General features: G+C 43.9%; 1 protein-coding gene across 6 annotated transcripts; it reads left to right on the top strand.

Annotated features, from left to right (window-relative positions):
* On the top strand, nucleotides 1–25221 carry glg1b (golgi glycoprotein 1b). Of its 6 annotated transcripts, none has more exons than XM_076992593.1 (27): nucleotides 5767–5971; nucleotides 9232–9468; nucleotides 9933–9962; nucleotides 11046–11132; nucleotides 11427–11642; nucleotides 12614–12814; nucleotides 12962–13033; nucleotides 13210–13396; nucleotides 13544–13758; nucleotides 14290–14411; nucleotides 15311–15412; nucleotides 16210–16363; nucleotides 16886–17023; nucleotides 17159–17245; nucleotides 17431–17493; nucleotides 17649–17762; nucleotides 17933–18021; nucleotides 18450–18567; nucleotides 19071–19163; nucleotides 19801–19938; nucleotides 20236–20359; nucleotides 22408–22571; nucleotides 22704–22805; nucleotides 23546–23653; nucleotides 23895–24015; nucleotides 24203–24309; nucleotides 24432–25221. In XM_076992593.1, exons 5-27 carry the CDS (start codon nucleotides 11535–11537, stop codon nucleotides 24597–24599), a joined length of 2895 nt encoding a protein of 964 aa, XP_076848708.1. In that variant the 5' UTR covers nucleotides 5767–5971; nucleotides 9232–9468; nucleotides 9933–9962; nucleotides 11046–11132; nucleotides 11427–11534; the 3' UTR covers nucleotides 24600–25221. The 6 variants fall into 6 exon arrangements, with proteins under 6 accessions (XP_076848704.1, XP_076848705.1, XP_076848708.1 ...); XM_076992592.1 differs by lacking the exon at nucleotides 5767–5971 and adding an exon at nucleotides 9614–9638 and having other exon boundaries at nucleotides 5989–9468; XM_076992589.1 differs by lacking the exons at nucleotides 5767–5971; nucleotides 9232–9468 and adding an exon at nucleotides 1–535.
* Nucleotides 25222–26407: the final 1186 nt, after the last annotated feature.

Raw genomic sequence — 26407 nt, forward strand, 5'->3', positions numbered from 1 at the left:
TGCACAAAGCCAAGGTCTGACTGATACAGAATTCAATTAGCCTACTGCCATGCGGATTACTGCGAATCCTTTGATGGTGTTTTTTGGTCTCCTTTGTTATGACCGTACGGGGGGTCCGCTGTGAATGTGCAAGCCAGTGGAAGATCCGTCCGCCCGCCACGCGCGCGCAGACGCTGAACGGGAGTGCGCGAGCAGCCGAGCCTAGCTGCAGCCGAAGATGGCGGCGAGCGGACGTGTTCGGTTAATCCTGCTGTTGACGTCCCAGTATTTGTGTGTGTTTTTAACACAAGGGCTGAGACCGCCCGCTAACGTTAACCATCATCCTCCGGTTATTGCCATTAACCGGCAACTTAAAACGGGAGCTTCGAACACTGGGAATATCGGGGCTGCTTCATCGGTCTCTCAGCCCAGGAGAACATCCGGCTGGAGGCTCGCCGAGCAGGAGGCCTGCCGGGGGGACCTGACCCGGCTCTGTCCGAAACACACCTGGAGTAATAACCTGGCTGTCTTGGAATGCCTGCAGGACAGAAAGGAGGTGAGTGGGGCAGGCGGCTGCGCGTGCTCTGCGCCTCCGGGGCTGCAGGCTGCGTGACAGAATCAGCAGCTGTGTTGAGTTCGGGCGAACCGAGCTGCGTTTACCTCCAGTATTCACTTGGCCAGCTGTGGGCAGAGAACGGCGTACGAGACATCGGTTCGCTGGGCTTCCCAGGTTCTGCGCTTTACTTCAACACGGCGAGCTTTTTGTGCGCTGTCTGAAAAGTTAACTTCTCCTCTCCGCTATATAAGACACTGCTATAAGCATCGCATTCGCTATATAGCCTTCCAAGGTTGGCTAATATTCATCGGTTAAATAGTAGTTAATCATTCTGACGATGTGAGAACAAAATGTTACATTTTGCTCACTCATGCCTTCAGTCCGCCTGTACGCGACCGAGCCCAGCAGCACCATCGCCGTGTCCACTAGATGGTCGTCTGCATCCGCGGACTTATTTGTTCAGTTTGCGGTGAATTCTCTGCTGGGTCTAATGGTGGCCCGGGGAAAAAGATATTCCTCAATACCAGTCTGGACATGTTACTTACTAATGTTGTTTATGGGGTTATGCTTCACAATTTGGCACCCTGACCTAGTTCGTGTTGTATATTGTTCAGCTGGTGGAGAGATGGCGAGTAGATGTAAAATAATGTTATAAAAGCTCTTCAGAAAACTGAATATTGACGGAGGAAACCGGCATTTTTGTATTGCTGCAATTACTGGTGGTGATAAAATAAGGAGAGACAAAACCAGCATCCACCAACAACAGGCAATATATATATGAGAAGATCGAGTCTTGAGTATTGATTGTCCTGTTAAAATATGGAAATTCCCCTGATTTAGACAAATACTCTTTTGTTGTTTGGCTGTTAGCGCCATCATTATTGTCTGATCACCTGCTCAGCCAATCAGCTTGAAGACAGGAATGCCTCTTTCTATTCCTGGGTGATCTGTTGCCCATCTATATAACATATTTGACTTTAATATTAAGATGCTACTGAAGCATTTAATTAACTTTATCAGGTGGGGTGACAGCACATCTCCAGATCAGAGTCAAGACACTCTAAGACGAAGCAACAAGCTTATTGCTGTTGTGCTTGTGTGTAATCAGTAACTTTATTTTTTCTGTTTTGTTTGCTGGACCCTGCTGTGGGTGATTTTTGGCCAGTATCGTTTAGTTTGGTGAGGTTTAAATCTGGACCATGCATAAGGCTGTTTTCCTTCTTTCATTCTTCTTTGTTTCACACACCATATTTGCTTCAGCAGCAGCTCAAAGTTCAGCAGCTAGAAGATCACAGCATGGGAACAGAGCAAGTGAAGGTAAAAGTATGCAGCGAGGCAGCTGACATGAAGCTCCACTCTCTCATTATGGTCACAAGTTGAACGAGCTGTGTTGTAACCTGTCTGCTCTGCCAGTGACACCATGTTTGACCCTATCTCACTCCACCAGTCTTAGTAATTCAGTGGCTCGCGTTGCTCATTAGAGCTGAAATGACTTGCTTGCTCTCCTTTATTGTATAGTGGATTTCTGCGCTGCACACATTTTCATTTTGGTCTTGATTTGTTTAGTTTTTTTATTTTGGTTTTAGTTCTGGAAGTTGGCACTGATGCCAACTGATGTCTAATGCAGTCATCGAATTTATAGTTCTGAGAGCAAGTTTTCCCCTGTGATGCAAACTACTTCAGTAACTCCATGTTTAGTATCTGAAACTCTTTCCTTTCCTTCAAAGGTAAACAATATCTGAAAGTATATATCTGAATATCCAGAAAGCACAAAAAGACTGACCTGGATGTGTGTTCCCTTTTGTTATGCAATATAGGAGATAATATTTAAAGTGTTACCCATTCTAGCAGATAACAAAGGACATGCTACAGTGCTTTTGGAAAACAACATGGTTCCTGCTCTTGCTACTACCTGAATGTAACATTATGATTAGTCAAGAGTATATGTGTTATTTTCAGATCTCCAGAAAGGGTAAATTCTCCAGGGACAGTTTTTTGGAATGATTTCTGACAAACTCTGCTTGTTTGTACATTGTTTTTTTTAAAGACTGGACTGGTAGCACTTGAGGTGAGATGAGACTCTAGCCCTGCACAGCCCCACCTGAGGGCCTTCTCACATGGGCCTGGCAGATGAAAGGCCTTTATGTGTGGTAATTAGCTTTGGGACCAGTTTAGTGGTGATGTCTTTTTTTTATTTTACTCTAAGTCTGTCTGCATTACTGTTAAATCTCCTAGTTGTGCTATGTGTAAAAAAAAAGTGTGGTTTTATAGTTTACACTACACATTCTGTAGCCACACTGTTGTGTTGTTTGTATAGATGTGTAATATGTCCATTATATTTAAAATGTGATTTCTAAATGGTTATTATTATTATTAATATGTATTACAGAAGAATTAATAAGACGCATAAGTATTACTAGATGGATTAGCCGTGCTTGAGTTTCTGATAGGAAAATTATTTGCATTCTGTAGTAGCTAATTTAGTAGTTCTAATTCTTTAGCAAAGAATTCTAGGCATTCATTAGAAGTACTGGGTATAATTATGAAAGCAAATGTAATCATTATCATTATAATAACAAATTTCCATTCAATTGCTGTGGTACTGTAGCCCTATGGCCTGCTTCTCCCAATGCCACATATAAAGTTTCTTTTCCCAGCTTTTGTCTGCTCTTTTCACCATATCAGTGTTTAAGGCTTCAATTATTGCCATAATTACTTTGTTAGGGCTCAGTAACAGCTGTGGTCTTCTGAAGAGCTAAATGGTGCCTGTAAATCTCTCCCTCACATCTCCAGGCCGGACCCTTCTGGGCCACTGTGGCAGAGGTGCAGGGGGGTTAGAGGCGAAAGGTGGGCCCAGACACAGCTGCACCGCGATCCTCACTCCATACAACATGCTCGGATTCATTTGCATTTAGAGAAGGCTGTTCATATGGCTGTTGTGAAAGGCTCACTGTAAACAAAGAGGCTGGTGTGAGTGATGTGGAGAGATGTTCCTGAGGGAGTTCATGGCTGATAGAGCGCTTGATTGAATCATGGCGGGAGGAGGAGGAGGAGGAGGAGGTGGCTTTGATAAGCTCGCTAAGGAAATGAAATGGCATGGTGCTTAATCAAGTTATTGTTGTTGATTTGTTTGGAAATGGGATGACTTAGTTCACAAGAGGGTTCTGTAGTGTATTTTTCAGTTTAGTTTAGTCAGTGTTTCAGAGGCCGTTTTAATGGACAAATAGAATGTGGTTTTAAATGGCCAACTTTTATGATTGGAACAGTTGTGTTGCTGAGTGTCACTATCAGTAGCTTTCTCTGCTTGTAATTGGCTAATTGTACTTTGGCTACAGAGCTAAGCCTGATATGTCTGCTATGATATGTCTACAGGTGAAAGATGGGCCATGTTCTCCTCTCTCATTGGCCCGCTGAAGCCAGTTAATTCTGTTCTGATAATTTACCTCATGACAATGCAATTTAAATGGTAAATTCACAAATCCTGCTTCAGACAGTTGAGGTTTTGTCTATCCATTTGAACTTTGGTTCTTCACGTGCATTGGCGTAGTTCATTAGATGGACTACTTCTTCAGGTAGTCCTCCTAATAGATTTCAGTGTAATGTGCTGCTGTCCCTTTAAATACTTTATTCATTCACCAGTGTCTAGATGTTTTGCCTATGCCACCTTTAATGTGTTTTCCATTTTTAAGGAAGTTATTTTGTTAACTATTTCATAAATAATTCACTGTCGGCTGTTATTACAAGATTTGGTTAAATAGAAAGGTCTGAAGAGATGGTGAACTGGGTTAATTATTACCCTGCAGATCATTATTCTAACCTGAAAATGAAAACTGTAAAACCACAGCCTAATTCCACTTCAGTAAAAAAGTCACATTAAAGATTCATTCAGCAGCATGCTGCAAACATCTCTGCCCTGCACTTCGGGTTCAGAGACAGGTGTAAACCTTTAGCACTGGAAATGATTAATAGTTTATCTGTATTTGGTCTTGGCCTTAGCTAAGGAGCAGTCGCCATTGGTTTAGGTCACTGGAAAGCTAAAGTATACTCCTCCCTCCTGGCTTGTAATGTCCTTCCTGGTCTTGGTCTTGAATTTGGGAATGCATGTGGGTCCTTAATGAGTCCTGAAGCCCGTGGTTTTAGGATGACAGGCTTGTCTTGGGTTCTTCTGCATTCACTGGCATTGTGTGCTATTGTGGATGATATTGAGGAGGTTGGTTTTGTTGCTGTTTTCATGGCTTTCATTGAGAGATGTCTTCAGGTTTACATTCTGTAAAACACACACACACACACACACACACACACACACACACACACACACACACACACACACACACAGTCAAATTAACAGCCTAATTAATTAGGTTATTGGGGAGGAAAAAATATCCTGCTTATTCAATACTGTTGTTGTATATATTTCTTTGTTCTGAGTCTCAGCGTAAGGACAGAAAGAGTGACCATGATGAATCACACAGATGTTTGGTGTGATGGCTGCACTGGAATGTGCTGTATTGTGGACTAATACGTCGTTTGCTGTAACCTGTTTTGTGTTCTCAGCAAGGTGCACCAGTTCCTTACTCATGTCAGCATGGATGGGCCTTTGACGTCATCCTGCTTTGGGCTCCCACTCACTCTCCAGATCTGCTACTGACTGGGTGTCAAATGGTTGCTTAGAAGGGGTTGTAACATCAGAGAGTTCAGCCTGAAAACATAGTGGCTTAACATTTTCTCTGTTTTGGTGAAGGATTATGGAAATAAATAGGCAATTTCTCGAGGATGTGCATTATGGACTGGTCCAGCTATGGTCCCGAATGGTCCAGCTATGGTCCTGAATGGTCCAGCTATGGTCTCGACACTTTCCAGTCTCTCTTCTTGATTCACTGTGCCTTTTGTAGTGTGCTAATTTGTGGCTGTGAGTTGTAGACTATTCATGAGCAAATCTACATGGAAATATACAAAACAAAATCACTCTGATGGAGTGTATAAGTTGTTTTTAGCAACTCAAGCTGACACTATTAGATACTCTAGGTGCTAATCTGTGTGGGAAACAGTCTTGGCCAGGGACTGTGAGTTAGCTCCAGCTTCTCTTTACAACTGTATATCAAAGTGAGGAAATGAGAACATCTGGGAAGAGTGTGTGAAAACAGGGGGACAGTTAAAAGCAGTATGCCAGGGGTAGGGTTTCTGTCCGTTGCCAGACTATTTAGGCAGGTTGTCCTGATTTAATGTGCAGTTAGCTTCTCCACAGAGGGCGTAGGCAGGACCTCTTCTGTGGAGCGTCGTTCTTTTCGCTGGGCCTGTGCTGGCGGTGGAAGGACCTCGGTGATGGTGATGGTGCAGCTGTGCAGAGTAGCAGATGGCAGCGTTTCAGGGGAAGCGGGCAGAAGAGCAGGCTGATTCTTCTCATGGGAAGCTATTTATCTTCTTTCATAAGGACAGGTAGACAGGAACAAAGAAATGATGTTGAACATGAGACGCTCGGTCTTTGTGGTCCCTCTGAGCTTTGTGTGATTATCCATAGGAGCACAAAGGACTCGCGCTTCTTTCTCTGCCTTACTGGACACTGGCCGCAGACGGCTGGATTTGAACCTCGTAGTGTCTGTACCTGCTGCTTCTCTAGCTGGTGAACTGGGGGATCCTCTCGTTAGTTCTGAAGGGCTTGGTTTTTAGTGAGTCATGTGGTCTATTGTGTGTAAAGGGACCTTTTGTGTAAAGCTTTTGAAAATCTTGTTCAGTTATTGGACTGATTGAAATGATGGTGGATATAGCAGTATCAGTTTCTGCAATACTGGAGAATTTTGCTCTCCTGCTGCAGAGCTATTTGAGTGAATGAGTCTGGCCACAGATCTGCATGTGCAGCTGTCTGTAGTTAAGCCACAGAGGACATTAATATAAAGGCTAGTATGACATCTCAGTAGGGCTTTGTGTGTCTTCTGTATTTACTTCCTGGGGTTTGATTTCTATTCAAACTATTGATTGTCTAGTTTCTCACTGAACCTCCTCCATACTGAGCCACAAATCTGTATTTATTAGCATTACTTTGCATGTGATTAACCTATAGGTTGGGTGGGTTTCAGCTGAAAAAAGGTTTGGACAGGATTATGCATGTGATCAAAATATTTTATAGGTCTGTACCATATTATTTTATATATTTTTCTCTACAGGTTGTGTAGGCTTTGTGGCTGTATTTTATTTTACAATTTGGTTTTGGGTCCTGTTGGTTTTAAACATAATAAGTATTAACTAGTCCACTTGTCAGAAAAGAGTGGAGGTTTCAGTCAGTGCTGGTTCCCTTTAGCAGAAAAATGGCAGGCAGAGAAATATTTTACATGTTCCAAAGAGCGCAAAAACATCCAAACCCCATGAAACACCTAGAACACACCAACATGCGCAGTTGTTTTCTAATTCCTCTGTTCAGACATGCTCACTGAAACTCAGCTTTCATGCTTTCGTTAACAGTGCTGGTCATATTCACTTGCCTCCTACAGGTTCATGGCCATTAAATGATTAAATGGATATTCTGACTGTTCTACTTCTGAGTGTTCAGATGTCAAAAGATTAATTGAATCCACACTAACCAGTACAAAGCAAAAAATAATAATTTAATACAACCTTGACAGTACCACACTGGGAGGCGATCTCAGAAAGGCAGTTTGGCTACCTGCTTGGTTTGGTCGCCGGATCAGGTTTTCTATGGCAAAACTCTAGGCCTAATTCTTCATAACGGTGCTTGACCGGAGGGCAGATTCATTAACTGCACCTTCCATCACCAGTTGAAAGGCATGCTGGTTGGGCTGGGGTATGTGAAACTGGATGGTTCATTTGGGTGTAGCCACTAAGCTGGAATGGCATCTGGATATTGGCAGCCGTTCTGACTCTATTTAGGGCTGCGTTGAGTATCTGCACTGTTGGCGTGACTCTCTTGTCCACTCTCCTAAATGTCTCCAGTGGAGCGTCTCTGTTTGGTCGCCGAGAGCCCATGGCTGCTCTGCCTTTCACATGTCAGCTTTATATAGTTGAGGCCACGTCCACTGTGCATGTCATGGCACTTGCAGTATTCTGCAGCTTGCCAGCAGGCTACAGTACATGTTGATCAATGTGTAAATATGGTGCATTTTGATTATGGAATGGCGTAAATATATCTAGTGATTTTTAAATAGATTCTGGAAATTGCTTGTAAGACTTCATGCTTGGTGTCCTTATAAATCCTGTATTCAGTATCTTGTTCTTGTGCAGTTTGGGCATTAATTACACTAAATGTGGTGGCTAAACCGTGCCAACCTTGATGAGTAGAATTTATTACATTGGGTTCTATGCAAGCATGTGCCTATGCAAGCCAGTTTTTTGGGGGTAAAAATATAGTGAAATGGGTTGTTTTCGACAGAGGTCTTTCAACAGGTGTAGGAGCAAAATGTTTCTGAAATTCTAGGATGTCAAACCAGTTTGTTATTAAAAAGTTATGAAAGTATATCTCTGTTCATTTTAAGTTTCCTACCATTTGCTAGCATGTCTTCCTTGTTTGCTTTTCTAATTTTTTAAGGACACTTTCAGATTTAGAAATCTCTAGGTCTCTGTAGGATTTGTAAATTAATTCTCATCTAATAAGTTCTCCATAGCTTACAATCCTAATTTTTCACAGGTAGAGTTTCCCCATTGTGTTATTAGCATAAAACACACCGTAAGATGTCCCCTTAAAAGTGGTCTTTTGAGTTAACTTCCTGTAGGAGATTTTCAGATATTGAGATCTGCTCCTATAATCTGTAGGTGCTCCATGACCCTGAACATACACTGGCACAATTCTGAACATTTCATAAATTCAGTGTTTTTGGAAATAACATTAAGTTTTTCAGAGTACCACTTTTTCATATTTACCCTAACATGGATTAAGCAAGTTGTTTTCATTAAGAGGTGTTTAGATCAGTTGTCTAATGCTAACATTTTAGCTGATTTTATCTCCTGGTGGTAGGGAACTGCACAGATGGGTTAAAAGCGGAGGACAAATTTCGATTTTAATGTTGGTTGTAATTGTATCTGTTTTAACGCAGACAAAATGAAAACTGAGTGACGTTGATTATGCCTTCCACAGACCAATAGATGACAAACCAAAATGGTTAGTCTGTCACACGGTTACAATGGTCACAATGGTTAGTCTGTAACAATTGTGTCCCAAGCTGGCGTAGCCATGGTGATGGCACAGGGACATGTCTTTCTCAGGGACATGGCTTTTTCTCGCACCCTTCAACTGACCAGGAAGCATGGCAGTTGTCCACTGCTCACATAACCACATTCATAACTAGCATTGTGTTCCAGCTCTGCGGGCTGCCCGGGTGGTGCTTACTCGCTAGCTTACGTATGACCACAATGCCTCAAGGACCCGGTTCAGCTGCCTCTCGGGTTATTGGACAGGGCGCCTGATGTCGGGCCATGTCAGGTATATCAGTGTTGTTGAATTGAATGTGTGTAGTAGGTGTTGTACACACACTTTGCGCAGGGCCCCAGGTTCAAAGCAGCCTCAGGTTATCTCCACACACTATGGGTGGAATGACTGGGAGTGGATGTGAGTGGCAGGTGACTGGCCATCTGGTAGACCAATTGAATCTACTAGCTAATACAGTAGCCACCGTTGGCTATAGAAAACACACAAACCACTCTGCACCTCGACCACAGAGTTGAATACAAATCCTTATGTGTCCTTACAGAGTACAGCCAGTGTTGCTTAGGGTCTGAGTGATCAGATCAAGCTGAGTAACCCAGCAGAACGACCCTAAGTAAGAAGGTATCTAAAGGCAGGACTACAGGCTCAGGGGAGACGCGGGTATAAACCTGAAGGAAGGTGTCCAGAGAAGAACAGCTGTAGTCTCATCAATACTCTTTTAGTTTCACCAAGTAACCACTGCACTGGTGGACAAGACTTCAAACATAACTTATTTTCACTGGTATGACTTTAGTCCTCTACATTATTCCTTAGCGTGATGTCATACAATAATTTGCATAACGTGTATCTTAACGATCATGCTCACTGCTGACGTCTTTGCAAAGATATGTAGAAAAGTTCTTTCTTCTGTTGTTTGTTTCTTTGAGATGACTAGGGGCAATCTCATTCCAGGTAAGATTAAATCAGGCTTCATTACTGTGCCTGTGTTCAGTAAGTAGGTTTCATAAAGTTTAATCACGATGCTCTATTTTGCCTCTTGCTGTACGGTGTTTGAGTTTATAGCTGTTTATCTGAATATTTTCTTCTGGGAACTTTCATACTCTCTCAAACCCCTGGACATGTATATCATTACTTGAGATTTAAAGTATACTTGACATGCTGACTGTTAATAATACATTCTTGTTAGAGTGCCACTATATTTGTTTAAAAAATGTCCACAATGTCTCTCCCTGTCTTCTCTCATAGGAAACAGAGATTGCTACAGACTGCAACCATGTAAGTAGTCCAACAATTTTGACTATTTTCAGACCTTCTGTGTAATCATTAAATTCCACAGATAATAACATTAATTAAGTACTGATATATAATAACATTTAATTAAAAGTCTTTATTATAAATTAGTCTTTCATACTTCTTTGTCTACCACACCCACTGCCTGTAAGTAGTGAAGCAAGGTTTTAAATTCTCTCTATCTTTCTTTCTCTTTCTCTCTTTTCCTGAGGAATTGCGGTAAAATCTTCTATGTAAAAAAAAACTGCTAATCTCTTTATAATGCTGCTACTCATTAAAACCAAAGGTTTGGTTCATGGAGAAGTAGTATAGTCAGTTTTAAAGGACTTAGGAGTTTGACTGTGACTGTTTATCACTGTAATTAGATTTTTTCTGAACAATTTCACCACAGACCTATTTAATAGTTGATTTTAAAGGCAGTACAGGATGTTATGATGCTCACCAGAGTGCCACCTGTGCACATCATAGAGGATATTTTATATCTGTCATGCTCTGCAGCATGACTGAGGCATTGTTGTAGACCTGGAGGATACCACTGGTTTTAAAGTATTATGTATGGTATAGTTCAATAAAGATGTTTTCTTCAACTTCATGCTCTAGTAAATGCAGGAGGTCATGTTCTACTTTAAAGTAACTTTATTACACTACATGTTAATGGACATTTTTTGTCTTTTAACAAACAATTTGTGTGTGTGTGTGTGTGTGTGTGTGTGTGTGTGTGTGTGTGTGTGTGTGTGTGTGTGTGTGTGTGTGTGTGTGTGTGTGTGTGTGTGTGTGTGTGTGTGTGTGTGTGTGTGTGTGTGTGTGCTGGGGCTGTGGGCCTCAGGCCTAAGGCGTTAAGCAGGAAATGAGGGCATCAGAAAATTATAACTTTGAGTTCATTTTTGACAGGTTTTGTCACCATTTAGCTTCTTGGCCTTTCTTGGAAGAATTTGTCCTGGCAGCAGTTGAACTCTTCAGAAACTCTGAAACACTCCTCAGGAAGAGTTATTAGTCTCATGATCTTCTATTCATTATTTTGTTTAGTTTGTGTTTTTTATTTTATCTCTTTATCTCTCTTTCCTACAGTTACTGTGGAACTATAAATTAAACTTGACCACTGATCCCAAGTTTGAGTCTGTGGCTGTTGAAGTGTGTAAAAGTACCATATCAGAGGTTAGTTGAAACTAAACACAGGTAAGATTTAAATGACACAAGTTCACAGGTTTGTTTCCTTGCTTTGCCTTAATGCGCCTGCCTCATCTGTACGGATCATTACTGATGCTCATGCCAGAGTGATTATTTATGTGGCCTAGTTAAGCAACATCAAAAAGTTGTTTTGAGTTTATTGACCAAGAGATCAATAAGCTGAATTGCCCTCTGTTCTGTGTGGTGTTTCTGCCTGCAACTTCAGATGTATGTTTGATTATTTAGATTATCCATTAAATGTATGTTTGATTTGTTGCCCAGCTTAAGGAATGTGCAGATGAGGAGAGAGGTAAAGGCTATTTGGTGTCCTGCTTGGTGGATCATCGTGGTAATATCACGGAATACCAGTGCCACCAGTACATCACGAAGATGACCAGCATCATTTTCAGTGACTTCCGCCTCATATGTGGTTTCATGGACAAATGCCTGGAGGACATCAATGCCCTGCACTGTGGGAGCATCACTACTGGAGAAAAAGTGAGCACTCCAGTCATTAGGGCTGAGATTGTCCCAATTACACACTCCACACTCTCACGTGGTGTTCCAGTTTTAATCTCTAAGGTCTAGTTTTCTGGACATGGATCGAGTCTAAAACTTGGCTTCAATCCTTACTGCTGCTTTAATAGTTTTTTTAGTCTAGGTTCAGGACTTCATCTGAGAAACCGGTACATAAACATTGTTTGTCCTGTCGGTTGGATAAATATAGTGATTTGTGTTTATTATGAACATTTTATATTCTGATTCTGTGTAGACATGTGCTTATTCTTTATTCGTGAGAAGAGGACACATTCACACCACAGCACGTGCACTGTTTTGTCCTGGCCATTTTAAGTGGGTGGGTGGGTGGGTGCGTGTGTGTGCATGCGTGCGTGTGTGTGTGTGTGTCTGTGTGTGTTGAGGGAATCATGTTAGGTCAACGTCATAGTGAATCCTTGCAGCAGACACCCAGCCACCCACCAGGACAGAGTAGTCTGCTTCCAAATATACAGTGTGAAAACTTGTTCCCCAGCACAAGGGAGGGGTCGGAACAGTATAAAATGTAACGATGCCCATCATTGGGTATTCCTCTGAGTTAAACATCCGGTATTAAACATTTTGATTGCTTCATTTTGGCTTTGGCATATTTGAAATCCGAGTGGTTGAAGATCTCCTCAGTAGATTGATGCATCATTGTGGTGTAAAATGAGCTGTAAAGTGAGTTTAGAGGGTGGTGGCTAGAAAGTGTTTTGGATTCCATTCATCAGTGGGTGTAGACGGGTGTGGGACACTCGTGGTCATTTTTATCCACATGTTCTTTTTTTATGGGATGTTAAGAACTTTGCCCTCCTTCAGCTTTCTGTCCTTTTAGTTGTTCATTTTGTTGTAGTAGGACAATCTGGCTTAAACATTTGTGTTGCTAATGAGTCCTTTCCTCTCCACCCCTCTCCTCCCCTCTCCACCCCTCTCAGGACCTACACTCCCAGGGTGAAGTCATTGCATGTCTGGAAAAGGCATTAGTAAGGGAGGTGGAGCAGGACCAGACTCACCAGATCAAAGAGGACTGTAAGAAGGCCATCATGAGGGTGGCCGAACTGTCGGCCGACGACTTTCACCTGGACCGTTACCTCTACTTTTCCTGTCGAGATGACCGAGAACGATTCTGTGAAAATGTATTGCGCTAAACCCCCTACACCTCCAACTTGTCTGCTAGCATTCCCACTTCTGCAAACCTCCTGCTTGTTCTTATGTCTTGATCTAGTCTCATCATTGTATTGATAATAAGAGTCTATTTATTTACTTAATTGTTTGTTTTGCAGACTCAGGTTGGTGAAGGCAGGGTCTATAAATGTCTGTTCAACCATAAATTTGAGGAAGCGATGTCTGAAAAGGTGTGTCACTTGGCCAGCTCTTCTTCTTACGTGTCCTGAGAGGCCGTTTTCAGTGTATAACTAAATGTGAAGAATTATAGTTGGAAATACAGGAGACGAATTACAGTTGTGTGCATAGCATGGAGAAACCCACAGGAATGGGTGTGGGGAGTCTAAAAAAGCACGTCTGTCCACAGTGCCGAGACGCTCTGACCACTAGGCAGAAGCTGATTGCACAGGACTACAAGGTCAGTTACTCACTGGCTAAGGCCTGCAAGGCGGACCTCCGTAAATATCGCTGTAACCTGGACAACAACCTGCCCAGAGCGCGAGAAGCTAGACTGTCGTACCTGCTCCTCTGCCTGGAGTCTGCAGTGCACAGAGGTGCGTGTGTGTGCGTGTGTGTGCGTGTGCGTGTGTGTGCGTGTGTGTGCGTGTGTGTGTGTGTGCGTGCGTGTGTGTGTGTGTGTGTGTGAAACTGCCCATCTGCCCTTTTGCCCTGACTGCTCTTGCCCCTGTGTTCTGGCGTAGGGCGCATGGTGAGTGGAGACTGCCAGGGTGAGATGCTGGAGTATAGGCACATGCTCATGGAGGACTTCTCCCTCAGCCCCGAGATCGTACTGCACTGTCGGGGCGAGATCGAGGCCCACTGCTCCGGCCTGCACCGCAAGGGCCGTACCCTCCACTGTCTGATGAGGGTGGGGCGTGGGGACAAGGGCCTGGGGGACAGCCTCTGCCAGAATGCCGTAAGCTCCCACACACATCTGTAGGCCACTCTGAGAAGACTCCGGCCCTGGGCGTGTTCATGCTAGCTGGTGTGGAGAAGCCTTTCAAAATGCTGACACCAGTCCTTGTTACTGTCTTTTAATTTGCATCCCTACTGTTTTCTCTTCTTCCTGGCATAATTATGTACGTTTATTTGGGATGCTGGCATAATTATGTATGTTTATTCAGGAAGCTGGCTGGTAAGTTAAAAGCTGTAAGGTTCAGCGTTCAAAACTTTAAACACCAGAATGAATCTGAAGCAAACAAAGCTCACAGGTTTCTAGAAGGTTCTATAAGGCCACCAGAACCACAAATGGAAAAAAAATTATATAATAGAATCACTGGTTTAACACCACTTGATTAGGTACCTTTTGGGTAGTAATTTTACGTTCTGTTTTTATATGTACACACTATGTAAATACCGTGTGTGTGTATGTGTGTGTGTGTGTGTGTGTGTATGCATGGGTGTGTGTGTGCGTGCGTGCGTGTGTGTGTGTGTGTGTGTCCTTCAGCTTCAGGCACTGATCCAGTCTGCAGACCCAGGGGCTGATTACCGCATTGACCGCGCTCTCAATGAAGCGTGTGAATCTGTGATCCAGACAGCATGCAAACACATCCGCAACGGAGACCCCATGTGAGGCTCTCTCTCTCTCTCTCTCCCTCTCTCTCTCTCTCTCTCCCTCCCTCTGTCTGTCTGTGTTTTGTGTACTACTTGATGTGCTGATTGTGTACTCCCTGACATTTCTATAAGGTCATCAGCAAGGAGACTTGTACTCTGTTTGGGAGGACAGGGTGGAGAAGGCTGTTTCCTTTTATGTCATTAAAACGTTCATCTCATTGTCCAACAGTCTACATCATTTATCAACAGTCTACATCATTTATCAACAGTCTACACCATCTATTTGTGTTTTAATCACAAATATTTAAGTAAATCACTTCCAGCATGTGGGACTTATGTTTTTTACTGATTATGGGCCACCATTAAATTTGTTGTTTTTGCAATAGTAATGACCATATATAATTAATTATTAGTTTCTTACTTAGGAAACAACCAGAAAATACAGTCATTTGTTTGCAGTATTTAAATCTGAAAACAGCTTCTCTAGGTTACAGTGGCAAATGTTTAGTGTGACCTCCCCTCACAGGAACCTGGCTCTCTTAAACCTTATTGGAATAGAACTTAAATGGATTGGTACCAAAAGATTACTTCAGAACACGTCAGGTCATTCTCCCCAAAAGAGTTCAAGATGTGTTTGGTCCATGTGAGGTCACAGTATATGCTGACTTTTGCATGTAGAAGCCTTTTTGTTCTGAAAATTGTGGGATTTTTTTTTAGTTTTTCTTATATTTTGTTTAAATATTTGATAAATATTTACATATTTGTATCATAATAAAGACAAATAATGGTCATTGTACTGCTGCTAAAACAACAAACAATAAATTATTTGGTGTCCTAAGATTCTTGTACAGTAATATACACACGTTCACATATTGTGTGTGTGTGTGTGTGTGTGTGTGTGTGTGTGTGTGTAGGATCCTCTCTTGTCTAATGGAACACCTCTACACAGAGAAAATGGTAGAAGACTGTGAACACAGACTGCTGGAGCTGCAGTATTTTATCTCGAGAGACTGGAAGTGAGTAACATTTCCTCTCCTAATGAGACCTGACATTCATTTCTAATACAGAAGTCGAGTAACTGCCTCTCCTACTCGTATTTGTGTTTCATTTTTGCCTAAAAGAAAGAGTGGAATGAAATTGACCCCCTTCCCTCTCATTCAAATGATGTAAGAGCACTTTGAAAGAGGCATAACTTCTTGATACCAAGTAACTGTTTGGTCACCTGGATTTTAAATGTTTTTAATTAAAATAATGGCCAGTGTCTGTAAGCACACTAGTGTATGCCTTCTCTGAGTCGTGACATTTGTGAGTTGACCTTCATCGGTACACCCCTCTCATCTGTTATAGTGTGAAGAGGTACATTTTGATGCCCACATGCAGCTAGTCTAATAATGCCTTTTTGCCACTTTGAATGTCATTCACAGTCCATTAGACATAAGTACGTTTTGATTGGAATACATTGAAGTAGCAGTGTGGTGTAATTGGCCATTGTGACCAGGCAACCACTCCATCCAGGGTGTGTGAAGAGTCCGTGTGCTTGTACACCAGAAGCCTCCCATGGCTGCAGTGCTGACGTAGCCCTCTGTAGGTCTGTGGTGGAGAAGACCTAGCTGCACCACCTTACTCATGCCTGCATGCCCAACGGGCCTAGATGAGAGATTTCCCTACCATTTTGCCAGATTTAACTGATAACGGCACGTCACTCTTCCACACTCTGTTGTGGTGATCTCGCACACGTCTTTGAGCGCCGGTGTGTTGCTCTAGCTGTCTGATCAGGAGGGCTAGTGTGTGCTTTTAACCCCACTCCCTCTAGACTGGACCCTGTCCTGTATCGCAAGTGTCAGAACGACGCCTCACGCCTCTGCCACACGCATGGCTGGAACGAGACCAGTGAGATGATGCCTCCTGGAGCCGTGTTCTCCTGCCTCTATCGCCACGCCTACCGCACAGAGGAGCAGGGGAGAAGGGTACGTGGACTCCTGCCCCCAGTGTGTTCTGTTGCCTCTCTTCTTAAATACTTGTCTTACATTGGTGACAAAGTTCCAACTTATTTGGAACATTATTGCAACACTGGGCAATATCGATTCCTTTCTTCATATATACATTGTCAATATAAAACACGAGAAATGCAATAATCCTGTGTTCTGAAATCCACAGCAAATCCATGGCAGTATGTGAGGGTTTATTCTTTTTTAAGCAAGAAAGATAACTTATAATGACAGAGGGGTTACAACAGTTCCACTGTAATTTTTCATAAAGCAATTATTCAATTGATATCAGAAATGAAAGAAGCCCAGAAACCATGAAGCTCATTAAAAAAATGCTGAAGACTTAGATTTGCTTGCCAAAATTAGCATAATTATTCTTTGTAATTGAGACAATGCAGTGAGTAATGAGACTTTAAACTGATTTGAAGACAGTGTGCATGCGTGCTTGTGCATTTCTGTGTGAGGAGCGGTGTGTGGAATGTATTCCTCTTTTCTTCGTAGCTCACCAGAGACTGCAAAGTTGAGGTCCAACGGATTCTACACCAGAGAGCCATGGATGTGAAGTTGGACCCCGAACTCCAGAAACGCTGCATGACTGACCTGGGGAAATGGTGTAGTGAGAAGACGGATACGGGCCAGGTGAGGACACGCCTTTCCACCTAGACATGGGGACAACAGGTGAAGTTACCGGACTGAAAGAACAAAGTCCAACTTTTTTGACGGGAACATTGAGGTGAGGAGTGTAGACATGTGCGTGTGGTCTTCCCTGGTCAGGAGCTGGAGTGTCTGCAGGATCATATGGAGGACCTGGTGTCAGACTGCAGGGACGTGGTGGGCAACCTGACAGAGCTGGAGTCTGAGGTACTTCATTTAGACTTTGTTTAGAGATGTTTAGTTGCTGGATTAGGTAAACTGTGCTACATGAAGTGTGTATCAGGGCCGGCTATCCGGTGATTGTTTAGGGGACTATGAGGTCCGTGGGAACGTTTGGGTGCAGTGTAGTGTAGTCACAGTGCTCACTGCGCTGTGCTGGACTCCCTGTGTAGGACATCCAGATTGAAGCCCTGCTGATGAGAGCCTGTGAGGCTGTTATCCAGTCCCACTGCCACGTGAGTCTCACTCCCTCCACATTGTGTTTTATCACAGATCTGACTGCTGTCTTAATCCTGGCTCTTCCTGGTTTGGCTCTAGTGGCGCTAGATGTTTCTGTCAAACATAAATGTGGCTGAAACTTAATCAAGCGTTCACCTTCATTCTCACGCAGGATGTGGCTGATAATCAGATAGACACGGGGGATCTGATGGAATGTCTGGTGCAAAACAAGCATCAGAAAGAGATGAATGACAAGTGTGCGGTGGGAGTTACACACTTCCAGTTGGTAAGCTGTACATGCAGAGCTTTGGACATTAATGATGCAAAATCAATTTAACCCCTGGCCTTATGGAATTAGACATAATTTACACAATTGATTTAGTGTGTGTGGATGTTTCTATTAGCTATTGACTAACTATGTAAATCAAGGTTGATGTGTGTATTTATTATTCTCAGATTCAGATGAAAGACTTTCGTTTCTCCTATAAATTCAAGATGGCCTGCAAAGAGGACGTCCTCAAACTGTGTCCTAACATAAAAAAGAAGTGAGTTGACTGCAGCAAGGTCCAGTGTCTGTGCCATTACTTTATACATTTTTGCAAAACATGTACAGGTTGTCTGCTGAAATGACCTGACTGTGATTTAGGCAGCGGTTTCAAGAGGTCATTTAGGCAGCGGTTTCAAGAGGTCATTTAGGCAGCGGTTTCAAGAGGTCATTTAGGCAGCGGTTTCAAGAGGTCATTTAGGCAGCGGTTTCAAGAGGTCATTTAGGCAGCGGTTTCAAGAGGTCATTTAGGCAGCGGTTTCAAGAGGTCATTTTCATTCATGTAAGAGAACAAGGGCAGGACCCCCCCCCCCCCCCCCCCCCCCCCCCCCCCGAGAGCGGAGGACATTGTCTGACATCGTCTCCCACTGCAGCATCCATGTTTCCGCTGTCCCCGTCACCGTCTCTGTCCTGCTGCTGTCTCTACAGGGTGGATGTGGTGGTGTGTCTGAGCACCACCGTGCGGAATGACACGCTCCAGGAAGTGAAGGAGCAGCGTGTGGCCCTCAAGTGTCGCAAGCAGCTACGGGTGGAGGAGCTAGAGATGGTGAGACTCCCACACCAAGCACGGAGACCACCGCACCTTCACGTAGTTACATTAGCCAGCGCGCTCTACTCACATTACCAAACACTCCTGCTCTATGCATTTTTGCACTGCGACAGGAATTAATACTCCGTATTCGGCAGGACGAAGAAATGTGTATTCAATGCAAATGCGGTTAGTAGATGTTCTGTTTATACTCTAAATTGTCACCCTTGAGTATATGTTAGAACATAAGTACTAGTCCTCAATGAGGTGTGGTGGTGGTACGAGGTGGATGCAGACAGGAACATGGGTGACTCCACCTTCCCTGTGACCCATTGCCTAAATCCTCCCGGCTGCTGTATCTGCTCAGAAAGATAGCGTCGGCCATGCCAGAGTACCGACCCACGGAGAACCAGAGCCGGTTCCCTCATCGCCGGGCTGATCTGAGCCTGACTCCAGCTTCCGTCGGGCATCCGTCCCTCGGCCTCACGCTAACTCCCTCGTTTGCCTTCTTGTGTCTGCAGACGGAGGACATCCGTCTGGAGCCTGAGCTTCATGACTCCTGCAGAAAGGACATTAGCAGGCTGTGCTCTGCTGTCACATTTGGCAATGCTCAGGTAAGGCCCACCCATGCATGAATCGCACCACTCAGCATTCTTTATAGGGTGGGTATAGAGTGCACCGTGTCCTTAGCAGCAGTCTGCAGTGGTCAGTCTGTTGTGTGCTGTAGTGCACAGCTACCTGGCTCCTTTTATGGCACTTTAGTCTTCCAAATGTTTCGAATTTTGCCCCGGCTGCCAGAAATCTGTCAAGACGAATTTATATACTGGAGCACTCAATAAGAGACCTCAAACGTATGAGAAGTGAAGCCCTGACAGTGAGACTGGAGAAGGCTGTATTGTCAGACTTGGCACAGGCGGGGCTTGAATCATGGCAGTGAGGCAGATTTCTGCAGTGCGAAGCCTCTGATGGGTGTGACGCCCTTGGCAGTTAGAATCATTAGCTTCTCATGTCCGTTGGCAAGAAAGTTGCTGTCCTGGAGCACTTTTATTACAACGTGTGTGTGTGGGTGGGTGTGTGTGTGTGGGTGGGTGTGTGTGTGTGGGTGTGTGTGTGTGTGGGTGTGTGTGTGTGTAACCCTGTAAGCATGTGAGTGCCTTTTCTGATATTATCTTTCCCTGAGTGCAGATGTTCCTCAAGGCCTCGCCGTCACCTTTCCCTGTTCTCATCGTCTGCCCCTTGGGTCGTCCTCAGGTCATCGAGTGTCTGAAGGAGAATAAGCAGTACCTGTCTCACATGTGTCATCAAAAGGTCTTTAAGCTGCAGGAGACTGAGATGATGGACCCAGAGTTGGACTACCAGCTGATGAGAGTGTGTAAACAGATGATTAAGGTAACTGACTCATAATGAGCGTGTGTAAACAGATGATTAATGGACTCATTTACTAAGATGAGCCATTATGCTCTTTTAAAAATTTGTTTTCCAGTCTCGGCTATCCTGGCTTATGCTTGCGATATTACACACCCCACAGAGCATGTAAACTGATATCACGTCCTTTCGTTAATGTTGTGATTAAAATTCCTTCGTTAACTGATCTCTATTTAAAGTATAGGAGCTTTGCTAATGTTTCACTGTTACAGACATGAACAGTGTGTCTGTTTTCTGTCCCTCACTCTCTGCATGCATCAGCGTTTCTGTACAGAGGCTGATGGCAAGAACATGCTGCACTGCCTAAAGCAGAACAAGAACAACGAGCTTATGGACCCCAAGTGTAAGCAGATGATCACCAAGAGACAGATCACTCAGAGCACAGGTGAGCACATAGGAGGCGCTTCTCCACTGTGCCACAGTCACTTCCTCCACTCCACTGTGCCACAGTCACTTCCTCCACACCGCTGTGCCACAGTCACTTCCTCCACACCGCTGTGCCACAGTCACTTCCTCCACACCGCTGTGCCACAGTCACTTCCTCCACTCCGCTGTGCCACAGTCACTTCCTCCACTCCGATGTGCCACAGTCACTTTCCCCACACCGTCGTGCCACAGTCACTTCCCCCACACCGCTGTGCCACAGTCACTTCCCCCACACCGTCGTGCCACAGTCACTTCCCCCACACCGCCGTGCCACAGTCACTTCCCCCACACCGCCGTGCCACAGTCACTTCCTCCACACCGCCGTGCCACAGTCACTTCCTCCACTCCGCCGTGCCACAGTCACTTCCTCCACACCGCCGTGCCACAGTCACTTCCTCCACACCGCCGTGCCACAGTCACTTCCCCCACACCGTCGTGCCACAGTCACTTCCTCCACACCGCCGTACCACAGTCACTTCCTCCACTCCGCCGTGCCACAGTCACTTCCTCCACTCCGCCGTGCCACAGTCACTTCCTCCACTCCGCCGTGCCACAGTCACTTCCTCCACTCCGCCGTGCCACAGTCACTTCCTCCACACCGCCGTGCCACAGTCACTTCCTCCACTCCGCCGTGCCACAGTCACTTCCTCCACACCGCCGTGCCACAGTCACTTCCTCCACACTGCCGTGCCACAGTCATTTTCCTCCACCCTCTCCTCTCAAAATAGCTAAAGATCTCAACACACTCAGTAAAAAAGGGGGTAATCTGCAGAAATGTAATCTGCCTATTTTGTGAAGCAGAATTCCGTCTTTGGAAAAGAGCACATGTAACTCCACAAAGGAGGTGAAGCCTTGATCTTAACTACAAATCCATCTTGAAGACATTTTTCCATGGAGAATGAATTTTGTTGGACTGCCAGTCTTTAGATAAAAACATAGCACAATCTCTGTCACGCTGATCTTAGATTATCTTTTCATTGCCATTCATGGAAAGTAACACAGTGCAGTCAATTTCATTGATATTACAAAGGCATTTTATACATTTTCTTTTTATACAATTGATTTTCTCATTATTTCCATACCAAGGTCTACAAAATATTGATTCTGACATTATCAACACTGCTACCAACTTGATTAGAACTTCCCCTGCGCAGACAGCAGTGTACACTTGTGTACTGCTTGGCTAACTATAGTACAGGATGAGAACACCACATTTATGCTGTTTTCCAGAGGCTATAAAATTTTATTGTAGCACTTTTAAAATCACCATCCTGAAGGGATCTAACATTGCAATAAACTATCTATATCTTTGGCTAGATGACCAAGGCAAAAACTAGTCTTCTATTATAATACAATATATCCTAATGTACACCTGGGAAAAAGACTGTCAGAACAAGACTATTATTTTGGTGGTATTTTTGGATTATGGTAATGTGATGTACATCCAAAACTACTCTCAAATCTTCAGACTCTGTAACTTTCTGCTTTAGGATTACATGTGACCCCACAGTACCCAGCACTGCATACTGTAAGTGAAGACTAGCTTCACACGGGTTTCCATTTATCTATAAAAAACTAGGGTTAGGGTTAGGGATGGCCATATGCAATCATGCATTCCAAAAATGCCCAGCCTAAATAATGCACCTTATCTTACTGGTTCCAGTGATTAGATTACCAGTCAGATGCCAAGAGCCTTTACTGAACTTAGTTTCACTGCACCAGAGAGCTATTTTATTGATCTTACTATGCTTTGATTCTTTGTTTATTATTTTTATCTCTGATTTCTGTATTGTCTCGGCTACATTGTAAATGAGGGTCCCCCTCAATGCACAAATATAAAAATGTAAATACAGGAGGAGGAGCAGGAGAATTTTGCATGTTCTGATATGTGGTTTTTTTTTTGGGGGGGGGGGGGGGGGGGGGATTTGTTTGTTTGCTTGTTTGTTCAATCCCATTTGATCTTGCATGCATGTTTGAATTCGCTTCACTGTTTTTCCCAATATTCAGATTACAGGCTCAATCCAGTGCTACGGAAAGCCTGCAAAGCTGATATTCCCAAATTTTGTCACAACATTCTCCAGAAGTCGAGTGATGACAATGAACTAGAGGGTCAGGTCATATCATGCCTCAAACTCAAGTACGCTGACCAGGTACATCACCAAATTTCAAAGGTAGTTTTGGTTTATTCATTTCTTTGATTGTGTGTGCAAGTATAGAGGAGCAGAAAGGCAAATCTTGCTCTGTGTGCGTGTGATGCGCTCGGGTGTGCATCAGTGTAATGAAGCGTGTGTGTGTGTGTCCAGCGTCTCTCCTCCGACTGTGAGGACCAGATCAGGGTGATTCTGCAGGAGTCGGCTCTCGACTACAGGCTGGACCCTCAGCTTCAGCTCCACTGCAGTGCGGAGGTGAGCTGTGGGATCTGAGCATCTCCATCATGGACATTCCAGTACGCACCACCACCTCGGGGTCAAAGGCTCAGACTGCAGGAGATTCGCCCCATGGATCACACACACAACACAGGCCCCTGCTCATCAGACGGGCGTTGGCTTGCTCACAAATGGCCACATGCTGTCACTGTTGTTTTCTGCATTTTGGGCCTTTTAATGAAAGTGTAGTAACCTTGACAAGAATTGTGCTGAGATTTGTAATGGGCTTTCTGCCACCATGAAGAGTTGCTCCCAACTGGAAGAAGCAATGAACAGAGCTCCTCACACTTATTCATCCAGGCATGGTTCATGGTGTCAGTAGTCCTGTAAAAACACACACTCCCCTTTCTCAGGGCCATCATCTTGTGTGTATAATGAAATGGCTAGTTCATGCATTAATGAGGCGGTGATGACATTTCATGAGTGTATGAAGTGTTTGAAGTGGGAAAGCATGTGCAGGGAGGATTTGAAATCCCACCACAGTTATCACAGATCTCATCTCGGATCAGAACCGATTATGGCCCAGTCTTAGGGGAGGCAGGAAACTTAATATGACTTTGTTTGCACGTCTTGCGCACACACGCACGCACGCACGCACACACACACACACACACACACACACACACACACACACACACACACACACACATACGGTATGCTTTGCTCTGCACTTTGTTGGTTTGGATGAGTGGGCTGGTCATGCTGCCTCTCTGCTGTAGATCACACACCTGTGCACAGAGGAGGCTGCAGCACAGGAGCAGACGGGCCAGGTGGAGGAGTGCCTGAAGACCAACCTGCTGAAGCTCAAACAAGATGCCTGCAAGAAGGTAGAGATCCTCAAAATACAGACCACGTAGATGCACTCTTAAATTCACATCTGCTCAGGATGACTGTGAACCGTCTAATGCCCAGAAGGCTCTTCCGATGAAACAGATGAGTCATTTCTGTTCTGTGTGGTTTTTTTTTTCTTCTTTTTTTAGTGCACCAACACCTTGGGGCTTAATGTCAGCCGTTACCTTTTATCACAAGCTTCCATGTTTGTTTTTTCTCCCTCATCTCACCATCCAGGAGGTTTTGAACATGCTGAAGGAAAGCAAAGCAGACATTTTCGTGGATCCCGTCTTGCACACAGCTTGTGCCCTGGACCTGAAGCACCACTGTGCAGCTGTGACCCCTGGCAGGGGCCGACGTGAGTGCACCACGAGCCATCTGGACGGCCTCAGGAAGCCGAACCAGCTTGCTGAGCGCTTCCACACACACCCTGCACTGGCAAATCTCTCCGATTTATACGTTTCGGGTCACGCAGTAGAGCCGACGGTCTGTGACCCGTGTACCATTTCACCCCACGTCACCTGAATCCTCTCCTCTCCTCTTAGAGATGTCCTGCTTGATGGAGGCGCTCCAGGACAAGAGGGTGAGACTACAGCCCGAGTGTAAGAAGAGGCTGCAGGACAGGATAGATATGTGGAGCTACGCAGCCAAGGTTGGTTTATACGTGCATTTGCAAAACACACCATGTATGCACCACACAAAATGCTCTGTGGGTACTTATACGTACATCTTATGACATTTTGTATTTCTTGCTGTTCCTAATCTTTCCTCCAGGTGGCACCAGCGGAGGGCTTCTCAGACCTGGCTGTGCAAGTGATGACCTCCCCCTCAAAGAACTACATTCTGTTGATGATTGCGCTGGCCGTGTGTGTCCTGTTCCTGGTGGGCTTACTCTGTGGCCGCTTTACTAAACAAGTAACTAGGGAACTAAAGGACAGGTAGAGCGTGGATCAAGGCTCACGCATCTCAGACACTTGAAGAAAACCTAGACCCGTTCGCCATGTCACACGCACCGCTACGCCTGACTTCATCCTGCCCCCGTTAAATATGTGACTTTGGGCATTTGTATATAAGGGCTTGGGAGGGGGGGGGGGGGTCAGTGCCACGTTGGAACCTCATCTCGCCCCATCCCACTTCCTGCCACTATTGTCCCAGAATCAAATCCCAAAATACTGGCTGGGTCCTCAGAAAGCATTTTGGGACAGTAACCCTTGCTTTTCTGTTTGGTTGGTTTCTCTGACTGCTTGTTTGAACTTCTCTGTAAATCCATCTTTGTCATTGTCCTGTTTTTTCAGAAGTACTTCTTCAATTCCATTGCATATTCAGTCAGTTGTTCGCCAGGTTTTGGTTCTCTTGGTCCACACTGAGGAGGTGTGTATGGGCAGGATTTACTCTGGAAAACAGACGTGCAGCAGCATGTTTTAAAGTGGGTTTACATGGGTCATCCCTAAACTTGACCTGACACCACAGGGAGATTTTTAAAGACGGAGAGAAAATGTTTTTTTTGTGAATATGATGACTGGAAAATGAGGACAAAATAAACATTTTTGTTTGTTTGTATGTATGTATGTTTTTGTAACAGGCCTTATTGCCTTCAACATGCCACCAAATTCATATTCATCAACCAGATTCATATTTGGACTGTCCAAGGTCAAGTAAGGTCAAGTTCTAAGGCCAAGTATCTCGATAAGAACAAAGTCTGCCTGACAACAACCTTTTTACTACAGACATTTACTACAGAGAATATGGAGTATGTAAATTATAGAGAGAAATCATCCAGAAGTCTAACGTTTCATGTTACAAAATTTATGAGTGAAAAACTAAGTTCAGCTAAAGGGTCTAATTATTAAATCGGCTCTGATTTATTAGTAAGTAAACATGCATCTAAATATAAATTCTTTGCATTTTCTGTTACAAACTTGCTTGTAGTCAGTGCCTCATGTTTTGACATGCAGTGACCCACTTTGTGAGTTTTTGCTGGGTGATTGATGACACGTGGGTCACATTTGGGTGTTTTGGGTGGTGTTGAAATGTTGTTATTTACTTAGCAGACTTATTGGCTTCAGAAATGACCAGAAAACACTATATTGTCACTATAACATTAACAGGATTAAACTTGTGGGATACATGATTTATGAAGCTCCAACACATCATTTGGACCAACATATTTAAAAAAAGACAACTGCATAGCATAAGAATCTGCATTTAAGATAAATTTTTGAATGTTGATTGAATGCACTTTTTGTTTTATGATGGCCTTATTTACTGTTCATTTCCTAGAAGTAGATTTGATTTAGCGTTGTTTTTGTTTGGTCTCTCTCTCTCTCTCTCTCTCTGGTCATTTTGCAGACTTCGCACAGTTTCACCATCTGGCTCTTGTAAAGCGAGCACCATTTACTCTGCATAGTTCATGTAGAGTAATGATTTTGCTTAGTATCATAAGAATGATGGTAGCACAGAAGTTTAGTAAATTGCACCCTGATCTCAGACCTGTCATAGTCTTCTGTTAACTGATTGATTATTCACGAATGTGTGTGTGTGTTGAAGAGCCCAAAGAGCAGGTTTAGATTATCTTGTTCTTTTTGAATAGACAATCTCAAATGTGCTTGAATCTAAAAAGTTTCATTATCACTGGAATTCTTCAGTTGACATTGTAAAGGACATTATTTCAAGGAAAACCACAGTACTGATTACTTAATGTATGGTTTTGTGCATTTGCATTTGGTATGTAAAAAATGAATACTTTGTTC

Source organism: Brachyhypopomus gauderio, chromosome 2, assembly GCF_052324685.1.
Source record: "Brachyhypopomus gauderio isolate BG-103 chromosome 2, BGAUD_0.2, whole genome shotgun sequence".
NCBI lineage: Eukaryota > Metazoa > Chordata > Actinopteri > Gymnotiformes > Hypopomidae > Brachyhypopomus > Brachyhypopomus gauderio.